Source organism: Malurus melanocephalus, unplaced genomic scaffold (genome assembly GCF_030028575.1).
Source record: "Malurus melanocephalus ecotype Western Australia unplaced genomic scaffold, MMel_1.1 scaffold_97, whole genome shotgun sequence".
NCBI classification, from domain to species: Eukaryota; Metazoa; Chordata; class Aves; order Passeriformes; family Maluridae; genus Malurus; species Malurus melanocephalus.
The window spans coordinates 2,215,557-2,227,215 of record NW_026623329.1 but is presented as its reverse complement, the minus strand read 5'-3'; the positions used below and the strand labels follow the sequence as shown (position 1 = coordinate 2,227,215).

The 11,659-nt window shown below is 52.8% G+C and overlaps 1 protein-coding gene across 1 annotated transcript; it reads right to left on the bottom strand.

The window, feature by feature from the left end:
• Positions 1 to 2,198: 2,198 nt before the first annotated feature.
• On the bottom strand, positions 2,199 to 11,341 carry PTP4A3 (protein tyrosine phosphatase 4A3). The gene is made up of 5 exons (XM_057368794.1): positions 10,535 to 11,341; positions 9,161 to 9,253; positions 5,740 to 5,870; positions 5,343 to 5,417; positions 2,199 to 4,896 (listed from the first exon to the last, which is right to left on the bottom strand). The coding sequence occupies exons 1-5, from the start codon at positions 10,637 to 10,639 to the stop codon at positions 4,779 to 4,781; spliced, it is 522 nt and encodes a 173-aa protein (XP_057224777.1). The 5' UTR covers positions 10,640 to 11,341; the 3' UTR covers positions 2,199 to 4,778.
• Positions 11,342 to 11,659: the final 318 nt, after the last annotated feature.

The window sequence follows — 11,659 nt, the reverse complement described above, 5'->3', positions numbered from 1 at the left end:
CAGCTTCTCTGGGCAACCTGTGCCAGGGGCCTCACCACCCTCACGGAGGGTGAATTTCTTCCCAAAACCTACTCTCAACCCACCCTCTGTCAGTTTGAAGCCATTCCCCCTTGTCCTGTCACTCCAGACCTTGCAGAGGTCTCTCTCCAACGCTCTCACAGCACTRGAAGGTGCTCTGAGCTCTTCCTGAGCTCTTCCTCTTTTCCAACCTGAACAACCCCSCTGTGCACTTCACTTCCACCCTTGGCCAGAGTTCAGCTCTGCCTTTGCCTCCCATGTCCTGATAACTCCCATCAGCAGCACGAGGCACACAGGGATGTACAAAACAGTGAACGCTTTTTATTTCGCTGCTGGAGTGTAACCACCGTAATTTCATAAAACTCAAAAAAAACCAACAAAAAAAGTGATTACTGAAGGCATACATTTTTTTTCCTTTTTACACAAGACATTAAGTAAACAGACAAGTTTCTTTTTAAAAAGGTTATAAAGTGTCAAGATCCTATACCTCATCTGCATATTCAAAGTGATGCCGTCTGATACAAAAAGCATTGGGTACAATAATTTAGCTATGGCTCAGACCAAAAAAAAAATCAACAAAAACCAATTTAAAAAAAAAAAAAATCATCTGGGCTTAATCTACATACTACTATGGTTGCCCAGGGGGTTAAAAAGGAAAATATGCAGTTCTTTGTTGCACAGAAAGGAACAGCAGGGAAGTGGAGAGTTCATTGGGAGATCATTGTCTGAAGGGAAGCAGCAGAACGCCCCCTCCCCGGGAATGTCCGCAAGAGCCCGGCCCAGGACCCCCCCAGTGCTCCAAGAAAGTCTCAAAGAGCCACATTTGTCTCCCACCAGACAGAATCCCATCCAAACCCACCCGCCAAGCTGCACCTACCCAGTGTGCTGGCAGCAAATAAGATMCAAGACCTTGGAAACTGCATGGAAGTCACGAATCTCCCTGCACGCTTTCCCACTGGGACTAATAAAAACCAAACAAATCCAATGAAAAAGAAAAAAAAAGGAAACAGCTCGTTSTGTTGTGGATAGAGCCAGAGTCTGCTTTCTCAGGAAATCTGTTCCTCATAAACCTCCGAAGCTCCCAGCCCAAGCACCAATGTCAGCCTTACTGCAAGACTCGTAATGTGAATTTACAAATGCAAGGTCTTTAAATGTGCATCACCAGAACCTTCCTAAATGAAGAGCTGGACATTCGTGATGGCCATGTTTCCTGCCTTCCCATCATCCCACCCCCTCCATGTGCTCCATCTGACTGGAAAACAAAGAACAGAAGGGACATGTGAGGGCATATGTGTGACATGGTGACACAACCACGAGTTCCTGCTCAGATTTATTCCCTCACACRAAGCTCAGCCATGGGCTGACTCCTGGGTAAAGGCTACAGATCTTTATTTGATGCTTGGGGCATCTCTGCTTTGCCATCCCTTGGGCTTCCAAAGTTCCTGCACCAGTTTGGAGCCTTGTCCTTGCAAATTATGGAAGGACGGTGGCTTTTCGTGGAGGGTGAGGGGATGGATAGGGGTGAGAAATTACAAAACCCAGTTTGAGCCTTTGTTTCTGGAGAAGAGGGCGGGATGAGGGGGGCTGGTTTGTAGCCAAAGCCACAGGGTGTCTGTTCCTTGTGACACCTGCCAGGAAACACCTGGAGCAGTGAGAGCATTGGCAAATAAATCAGGTYTTAAAGCTCTCCTTTCAGCATCTTGGCATCTGAGGTGAAACAAGGATTAGTGTAYGAGGAGAGATCCCAAGACCAGCCCAAACCATGAGCCCTTGGTTGCTTAGGCCTTGCCCTGGTGCTGCGTCTAGTGAATTTCAACTTTCCCTCTTACCCAACTGTCTCAAGACTTCTGCCTGGAGCTCTTCTTTGAGATTTCTAACCCAAATACCCCTTAGAAGACCCTRATTTCCCCAGCCTGTTGCTTCTGTAACCCTCTCTAGGCTGAAACATCAAGGAGCAGGTATCTCAGTGGAAGAAGCCCAAGTTCCTATCAAAAAAATCCCAAATATTTGGCAGTCCAGTCCAGAGAAACCTTGAATGCAGCCCYCCATGCAAGGACAGCAACTCCTGGGCTGCCAAGGTGTCTTTCCCATGGAAGCAGCACATCTCAGGGTTAGGGGGGAGATATCCATGAAAAAGAAAAAAAATAGAAAAAAGGTTTAGGACAATTTAAGCAGCATGATTTGGTTTTTTTTTTTTTGCAGTGACTCAAACTGAGGAGGATCAAGATGCCACTCTGCCAGCCAGAGGATCTGGCCACATGGCCAGCTCAAGGACTGCTTTTACACCAGAAGCTCCCTATTGTTAAGGTGGTTGGGTTGATGCTACATAAAGCAAAGCCTGTCCCCCTCATGCTCTCCCCAGACCAGCTCTCCAAGCTGAGKGCTGAGTGAACTCTCACTCAGGAGTGGCCAAAGGAGGCTGAATTCAAACCCTTCAGTCCCCAGCCTGACTCCAGCTCAGAGGAGTCGTGGGTGAATCCCAGGACCATCCTGGGCAGTGTTCCAGGTGATGCCGCCGTGAACATGGCTGAGGAAAACTCATCTCACCAGGACAGAAACATCTCCAAGCCTATAAAGCAACAGTTCCCACAAGGAAGGGTATGGGATCAGAGGTTTCCTGGCTACGAGGGACTGTGGCTGTCACCACAATGCTGAGCCACCTCCTCTGCCCCTGGGGATGAAGCACCTATTTTAGCAGCAGGAGGACAAACCCAAGCAGGAAGGGGATGGTGATCCACCCAGCAGGGTGCTCTAATATAGGGTCAGGCCTTTTTATCAGCCCAGTTCCACACCATTCCCCACCAACACAGACCCTCTGAYCACTTCTGCCTTCTCCATGAGTCACGGGAACCAACAGCCTGGGACAGGGCAGGAGGAACTCAAGGGACTGAGGGCTGTCCCATAGTGTGGAGGCTCAGACAGGCCCAGGGTGTGTGGTGTGACAACTCCAGGGCTCCAAGTGGAGAGGTCCCAGCACCAGTTTATCCCAAAGGATGGCCATTCCTGCCCTGCAGTGGGGTTGGGCCCTATTGGAACAGAAATAGTGCTGGAAACAGCTCCAAACATCTCCTGTGGTGGTACAAAGCTGTCCCCTACCCTTCTGCAGGYACTGAGGGTGTCTAACCAGCCTTCCTCACCACCTGTCCCAAGGGATGAACCCCCTGACAAGAATGTCTCTGGGTATCTACATTTAGGAAGGCACACAAACCTTTGGAGACACCAACACAGGGCACTGAAGGCATCTCAAGCTGGGCAGCCTCTACCCCAAGAGGCGGATGACCAGCTCTCCTTGTCCCACCATCTCTGGTGATCCTCTGAGCAGCAGTGAGCCCAAAGGCCACCTGGAGCATCCCCTGGGCCACACCTATGTCCTGGTGACAGCAGAGGGCAGCCAGCTGTGACCCAGTGCTGGGGGTCACTTTGGGGGACCGTGGGTCACCTCCCGGGCTCTACTGGRCAGTGATGGGAGAAAGAAAGGCCAGAGGATGTGCGGAAGACAAACAGGGTATTTTTTAAGTTTTTTTTTTCCTTTAATTAGCAAATTTCTTTTTATCCTTGTTAAAAGAAAAAAACCCACCCCCACACCCCCTACGTGCTCACTGCTCCAGCTGCTGCAAGCGTTCAAAGGCAGAAAGTTGAGAGATGTTTAAATGTCCCAGCTCAGGGGCAGCTCTGAGCTCACCCCAGCAGGGCGTGTGCCAGGCGCCTCGGTACAGACATGGAAAAGGCAGGTGCAAAATTGGGTGATGTGCTCTTGCCAGGAACACCCAAAATCCCCTGGSAAAGCTGCAGCCCAGCCCCTCAGCCAGCAAACGCAGTGGTGGAGGACATGGATGTGCCTTGAGAGGCACACTGTGTCCCCAGSGCACTGCAGCCAGAACTGGGGTTTGTGCCACAGCTCAGGGATGGGGACACGGCAGCAGAGGACCCACCACCCTGGGCACTGCRTTTGGAAGCTATAAATAAGAGCACCCCAGACTTTGGGGGGGACCCAGTGCTGATCCAGCATCCCAGCAAAGCTGAGTATCTCAAAGCCCTGCCGTGGTCCCCGAGGTTTYTCTGCCTCCCCTGCAGCAAGTCCCCAGCGAGCCCCATCGGAGCATCCTGGCTGGCATCGAGGCAGCAGGGACGTGGTGGGGTGACAGAGGGGCCAGGAGCAAGGGAACGGTGCTGGGGGTCTTGGCTCAGCCCTTTCTGTGGTCACAGGGCCAGCACTGAGCTAACAGCCCCTGTCACCTCTCCCTGCTGTCACCACTGTCCCCCCTCGAGGCCACTGTGCCAGCCCCACCTCCATCCCCGCTGCTGCAGCCCTTATTTATGGGGAAGAGGTGGGTAGAGGTTTTTCTGGGGGTGCTCTGGCCCTCCTGCACCCCATCCCTTCTCAGCAGGCACAGCCCTGCCTGCAGCACCCCAAACCAAGCACCCTTTGCCCACCCCTCTCAGTGCAAYGGGAAGGGAGGAGGAGGATGGTGATGAAGAACGGCCACAGGAGCTCATTGCCTGCTAACACCAAGAGTCAAAGGGCAGTGCTGCCTCCCCTCCTCGGGGCTGCAGCTGGAGACAGCAGCTTTTTTTGGGGGGGTCCAGCAAGACGAGTGTGCTGTGAGTGCTGGAACACACAGGAGATGCTCCACGCCCCCAGCCCGGCCCTGGCAGAGGGCAGCACATGGGGAGTGCAGGGCGGGGCGAGGAGGTGAAGGGGTGGGATGTGTGCGAGTGCCCGGGGTCTGTGCACGGATTTTGGCAAGAGGTCATTGAGGTTACATGATGCAGCATTTGTTCTTGTGGTTATGAGGGTCCTTAAATCGGAGTCTCTGCTTTGGTCGGTATTTTTCCAAGTACGTCAGCTGCTTGCTGTTGATGGCTCCTCTGCGCTTCCTGCGGGGACAGAGAAAGGCCAGAATGGTCAGAGGTGTGGCACGAGATCCCCTCACCCCAAACCAGCCTGTCAGGGTGCTGAGCTCCCTGCCTGGAGCAGGATTTTGGAGGCTGAAGCCAGGTGCACCCTCTGGTGACCCCAGCAGCTTTCCTCACTCGTCCCCCTTGGAGATTTTGGGACATGGAGGGCTGGGGAGGAAATGTGGGGCAGAGATGAGGGGACTGAAAAAAGCCCCTCAGGGATGCTGCCAGCTGCTGCCCCAGCCTCCTGCAGCCCCGCTGCAAAGGCACAGGGTGCTCCATGCCAACACCTCCTTTTCCCCCCTCCCAAAGCAGAGAAAAACAACCCCCTGGCATCACAAAAAAACACCCTGGGACATGCCAGATCTCTCTGTTCCCTCAGAGAGGGACTTTGTGCCCCAACACCAGAACACTGCTCCACTTACTGTCGGATGAACTGGATGGCATCTTCGTACTTCATCCCACTCTCGATCAAGGCCAGCGCCACAAGGACGGGAGCGCTGAAAGGCAAAAGCAGCGGCTGTCACTCCCCAGTCACACGGCCCAGAGGCTGATATCCATCATTTAAAGTTCAAGGAGCAGCTCAGGTAGCAGTTCCCCCCCACCAAGACCTATCCCCACTAAGGTTTCACAAAGCAGGACTGGGGAAGGGCAGAGCGGTGCTGGCATGGTTGTCCCTCTCCTGCCTTCACGGTGGGGTGGCAGCTGGGACAAAACCCTGCTCCAAGGGGGACTGGGGAAGGGAAGGAGGAATGCTGGCATGGTTTTCCCCCTCCTGCATTCACAGAGGGGTGGCAGTTGGGGTGCTGGGCTCAGACTCACCGCCCCAGGCCGGCCACGCAGTGCACGGCCACGCAGCAGCCGGGRTCCTCGCAGAACTTGGTCTTCAGCAGGTTGAGCCAATCTTCCACAATCTTGCTGGGAGGAGGAGCTCCATCATCAAATGGCCAATCCTGCAAGGTTGGGAAAAGAGAAACACTGTCAAAACTCCAGAAAAAAACTCTCAGGGGTTGTTTTTCACTCAGGGTGGTGGTGTTTGGGATCTCTGCAGCGGGGAGGTGGGTGAGTGCCAGAACTGGGCTCACAGCACAGCTCTGTGGGGATTCGGGGGGTTTTGTGACATCATTTGGCATACAGGAATTCCCTGGCTGCTTTTGCTTAGGGTTTGAAGCCACACAAGTCTGGGGCCTGGGCTCTTTCCATCTCCTGTGGGCAGGTTCAGCCTTCAGGAGCACCCACAGGATCTACAACACAGTCCCCATGATCTCCCACCTCTGCAGACCAGGATGGCCACCCCGTTCCCTCCCCATCCAGATGACCTCACTGAGCTTTGGACCAATGCAGTGCCCCTCCCCTCCCAGTTCCTGTCTAATTTCAGCACTTGGGAGGACTTGGTAGGGAATTTGAGCAAAGATGGCTTGAAGATGGTTGAAATCTCAAGAGCTCAGTGCAGWGCTGAAATTCAGCTTCCTGCTACACATGGAGGGGAAGGGAACACACGAGGCCCATAAGAATGGTCTGGGGACTCCTAACAGCCCTAGAGAGAGTTAAAGGGAGGGAGATCACTCCAAATGGGGCCATTTAAATATCATCCTTCAGGAAAGGCTATGAAGGGACAACGAAAAAAAAATCCCATCGTCTTCTGAGCCTCATCCTCAAGCTGCAGGGACACAAAATTGGAGCGTGGTCAGGAAGTGGGTTGGATGAGTTCTGCATTAGGTACCCCTTGGCCTTGGGCTGAGTTATGAGGAGTGAGTGTCTCAAAATGGGGATTTCTTTCCCAAAACAGATTTGGCATGAGGAGCATGACCACTGGCCATGCAGCATCACTTGGAGGTGAGGTGGCTTGGTGAGCCCTGAAGGGTGGGAGGCACCGGGCCCTAATCCTAGATTTTGAGCAGTGAGTCACTAAGCTGCTGTGTTGGAGTCATCCCTGGTGTGAGATGGCAAAATAAGCTGCTTCACTTCACTGTTTGAACAGGTGGTGTGATTTCTGTTGAGATTTGATAGGAAAGGAACACGCCGGGCTTCAGGGTATTTGTAGGGCTTGAGTCAGCCCCCTCTGCCCAGCCTGTGCCTGTCCTGCAAGGCCATCTCCTCCTGCAAGGCCATCTCCTCCCTGCAGCCACGAGTGCAGGTCAGGGGCCTGCACCAGGGGTGACACAGCACACCACAGAATCATCCCATGATGGAATGGTTTGGGTTGGAAGAGACCTTCAAACATCATCTGGTCCAAGCCCTGTCATGGGCAGGGATACCTTCCACTAGACCAGGCTGCTCAAAGTCAAATCCAGCCTGGCCCTGAACACTCCCAGGAATGGGGCAGCCACAGCTTCTCTGGGCAACCTGTGCCAGTGTCTCACCACTCTCATGATAAAAAGCTTCTTCCTTATGTCTCATCTAAATCTGCCCTCTGCCAGTAAAGTCATTCCCCCTTGACCTATCACTACATGCCTGTGTCAATAGTCCAGCTCTCCTGCAGCCCCTTTAGGGACTGGAAGGGGCTCTACGGTCTCCCCAGAGCCTTCTCTTCTCCAGGCCTATATGTGGTCTAAATATAGAATCATAGAATCGTTGAGGTTGGAAAAGCACTCTAAGATCAAGTCCAACTGTTAACCCAGCACTGCCAAGGCCACCATTAAACCATGTCCCCAGGTGCCACATCTACACCTCTTTAAATCCCTCCGAGGATGATGACTCCACCACCCTCCTGGGCTGGCTGTTCCAATGCTTGACAACCCTTTCACTGAAGAAATTTTTCCTGATGTCCAATCTAAACCTCCTCTGGAGCAAGTGGAGGTCATTCCCTCCTATCCTGTTGCTTGTTACCTGTGTGAAGAGGCCAACCCCCACCTGGCTACAACCTCTTTTCAGGTAGTAGAGGATAAGATCTTCCCCAAGCCTTCTTTTCTCCAGGCTAAACACCCTCAGCTGCTCCTCATCAGACTTGTGCACCAAGATATATTTATTTGTCAAATATCTATATCTATATCTATATATATATATATCTCAAGATGCATCCTAAAAATATACCAAAAATGTATATACCAAATATAAACACATACCATGACACATATAAAATATATAGAGATGCATTTGATAAAATTATATAGAGATATTTCTGTATCTGCATAGATACATCTTTTTATAGATACCTAGGTTATAGATATATCTATGATTTACTTTATATGGTTTCTATATGGTTATAGAAACTTTGATACAGAAGATATTTGGTTTTTATACAGTGTCTTACATAGTTTCTCCAKCTCCCTATATAAAACATAGCCTAGATATGGATCTCTCCACACAAGAGAGATATGAGATGTGAGGAGGTACATATAACCCAGATACAGAAACTCCAACTGGAGGCTCCATTTAGAAATGGGGTAAAAGGCAGAATTTGGTAAGTGAGCAGATATCATCTCCAACATACAGATTCTCTATGTAGGATACAGCTATCTTTCCAAGAYATATTCTGTAGAGACACAGATTGCATCTATATCTAGAGACATCTGTATCTGGAAGATCTAAATGCARAGAGGCACAGGATTATGCACCTATATCCCTGAGGATCTGGGATACAGCCTTCTCTCTCTCTAGGATATACATTACGTAGACAGAGTTATACAAAGAGGTCCTACACACAGAGGACCACCCCAGGAGACACGAGGCACTTCCAAACCCTCCCCTAAATAAAGAGCAGAGCCTCACTTCCCAGCTGGAGCTGAACTCCCTGGCAGGGCTATCACGCCTGACATCATCTCCAATTACTTATCAGCCAAGACACAGCCCAGGCAGCTGCCTGCTCTGCCTTTCCCAGCTTGCTGCCTGCTCTCTTTCATCCCCCCAGCTGCACCAGCCGGCTGCTGGAAGAGCAAAAAAAAAAACCCTCACACCACCCCCCAGGATAAGATAACGCCGGGGGTAATGGGAACCACGCGCATCTTCCACGTGGGATCAGGCGCTCTCATCCCTGGATGTTTCAAAGCCTGAGCAACAGGCAGGGAAGGCAGCTGCCGACTCAGCCGGGTGAGTCACAGTTTCGGCTGCGTGGGCAGCACTTCTCTTTTTAAAGCCCCAGCCTCAGCTCAGCTCAGCTCAGCTCAGCTCAGMTCAGCTGGGCTTCCAACTCTGCTCYTGGGCGAGTGTGATGCTGTGTTGGGCTGCCAGGGTGTTTAACAACCCCGAGGGATGGGATATTTAAGGGTGGTGTTGAGGCAGCCCCGTCCTGCTGCCCTCCTACCATGACAGTGATGCCGTCCTTCTCCAGGGGGGTCTTGTCATAGGTCACTTCGCACACTCGCACGACCGTGGTGGCACCGTACTTCTTCAGGTCCTGAGGAGGGAAGGAGAAGGAGGGGTCTGAACAGATCCTGCCACATGCACCCTGTTTAACCCCAACATATCTAAACCCTGCTCTACAAGCCACATGGAGCACTGTGGACCCTAAAACAGTGCTGTGACCCATCTCTGGACACTCGAGCAAACACCTTACAGTCCATCCAGCCTGGTATGCACAAGGAAACTTGAAATCCCAGGACACCAAAGCCACGTGGCCACAGTAGGATYTTTAACCAGCATCTTCTTGACTCCTCAGAGTCACGAGTGCCAATGGGGCCGTTTATTTTTAAGCCCTGACAGCCACATCAGCAGGGATTTTACACCCTAGGCAAAGCAACATCCCTGACATGGGTGCAAGTCCTCTGAAGGAGAAATTATTTGTGCCTGGTGAGGTCACAYTCCTGATGCAAAAATGCATGGAGGCAGCTGGGGGGGAGTTGTAGCACGCCCCAGTCGAGCTCAGCATCTCACAGATGGCTCAGGGGCTCCTTCTCCACCTCGCTGCTGTATCCCATCATCACTCCAACACGCTGCAGGCTCAGGCGTGGGACTTGGGATGCTTCCAGCATGGCTCRTTGCCCRGCGTGAGGATTGCCCCCGGATTACGTGCCCGGTACACCGGCCTCGCCGGGCACCATGAGATCATCCCCGCCAATGATCCGCCTCCTTTGTTCCCCATGTGCGCTCACCAGACCGTGCTGAGCCCCCCACACGCTCAGCAGYCCAGCCAAAAGTCTAAGAGGCTGGAGGGAAGGGGAATTTTTCTGCCTTCGCATTGGTGTGGTCCCCACTGCTCTGTGCATAGCATGTGGGGTATGGGGTGGCTGTCCCCAAATCACAGCCACCTTCCTGTCACCCTGAGCCAGTGGCAGTCACACAGCTGCTGCCAGTGCTGGCCCTTGCAACACTGAGCTCTCCAGCACCACCCAACACACTCKGGGCACTGGAAACATGCTGGGATATTGGGGATGAGAAGTTGCCATTGAGGTGCTGGAAGTGCAGGGCAGGTTTCACTCCAAAGCCCTGTGACATGATGTGCTAGTGGAGCTGGCAGGGGATGCAACAGCAATGGGGAAACTCTGCTCCATCCCTACTGTGCCCAAACATCACACTTAGGGTCCCGAAAAACATCCCACCCCAAAAAGCTGACAATGACTGGACCCACTGCCCGAGCATTCCACCAAAGGGGATGTGCAGCCCTCTCATCTAYATCAGCTTTTAGCCCCAAAAGATGCAACTGGACCGTGGTCCCTGCCTTCCAGCCTCCCCTCCTTACCTCCAAGAAGGTRTTGAGCGTGGCATTGGTGGGGTTGTGGGTGATGAGGAACCTCATGTTTTTGTAGCAGACCTCCACGGGCGCAGGGCGGTTCATCCGGGCCATGGTGGGACAGTGGGAAAGTGAGGTGGTGCTGACAGTGATGGGGGAAAACCCAAGAAAAGCGTGGTGTGGGGGGGAAAAATAAAAAAAAAAAAAAACAACCAAAAACCCAACAACCCCTCTGCGCTTCAAAAATAAAAATGAAACAGGATCGAGAACTCAATATACAGACGTTGTGCAAATAATCCCAACTCCTGGGAGTGYGCCGGCTTCCTTGACACACCACAARCCCCYSGGGGGGGAAAGAAAAGCCAGATGGGGGAAAAAAAAATAATATTAATGATAATAATAATTAAAAAAAAAATCCCTTTGCTGTAGTGTTGGCGTCCTCTGCGTGTGTGCGACGGCGAGCGGCTGCCGCCTCCGGCGCCGCGCGCTCCCGGGCGCTCTAGAAAGGCCTCTGCATATGGGGGGTGGTGGTGGCGGGAGGGTGACCCCCGTCACGTTACCCCATCGGGGTATGTGGAGTACTTGGGGGCGGCACGGGGGGCCGGGAGCCTACGGGGCGGCGTCGGCGGCGTCCGGCAGCGGTGCCTCGCTGGGGCGATCCATGCACGGGAGCCTTGAATGGTTGAGTCGGAGGGTCGGGATGCTGGGCGAGACGAGGAGAGGCGGCCCGGGGCTGCTTCACAGGGCGGGCTGCTGGGGGCTGCGGGGCTCACAGCTGCTCCTCAGCACCTCCATAAATCCCAGCGGAGAGCGAGGCTGCAGGGGAGGAAAAGAGAGAGTGATGAGAGTCTCCTCTTCCCAACCAGGAGCCCCATCACCTGCTACATCCCATCCCTGACCATGCTCATCTTCACAGGCAACCACAGATTAGAAAGCCTGGTGGTATTTAAAACCAAAACTGAAATATCATCTGGAGAGCTGAAATGGCACTGGAAAGCCAGAGAGGGTAACTCACATTTCACCCACAGAAGGGAAAAGCACATGGCAGGGAAGGGCTTGCTCCCATATGCCACCCAACATCTGCACCTRCTGGTGGATTTAAGCACCCAATCCACACCAGCTGATCCCCCCGAC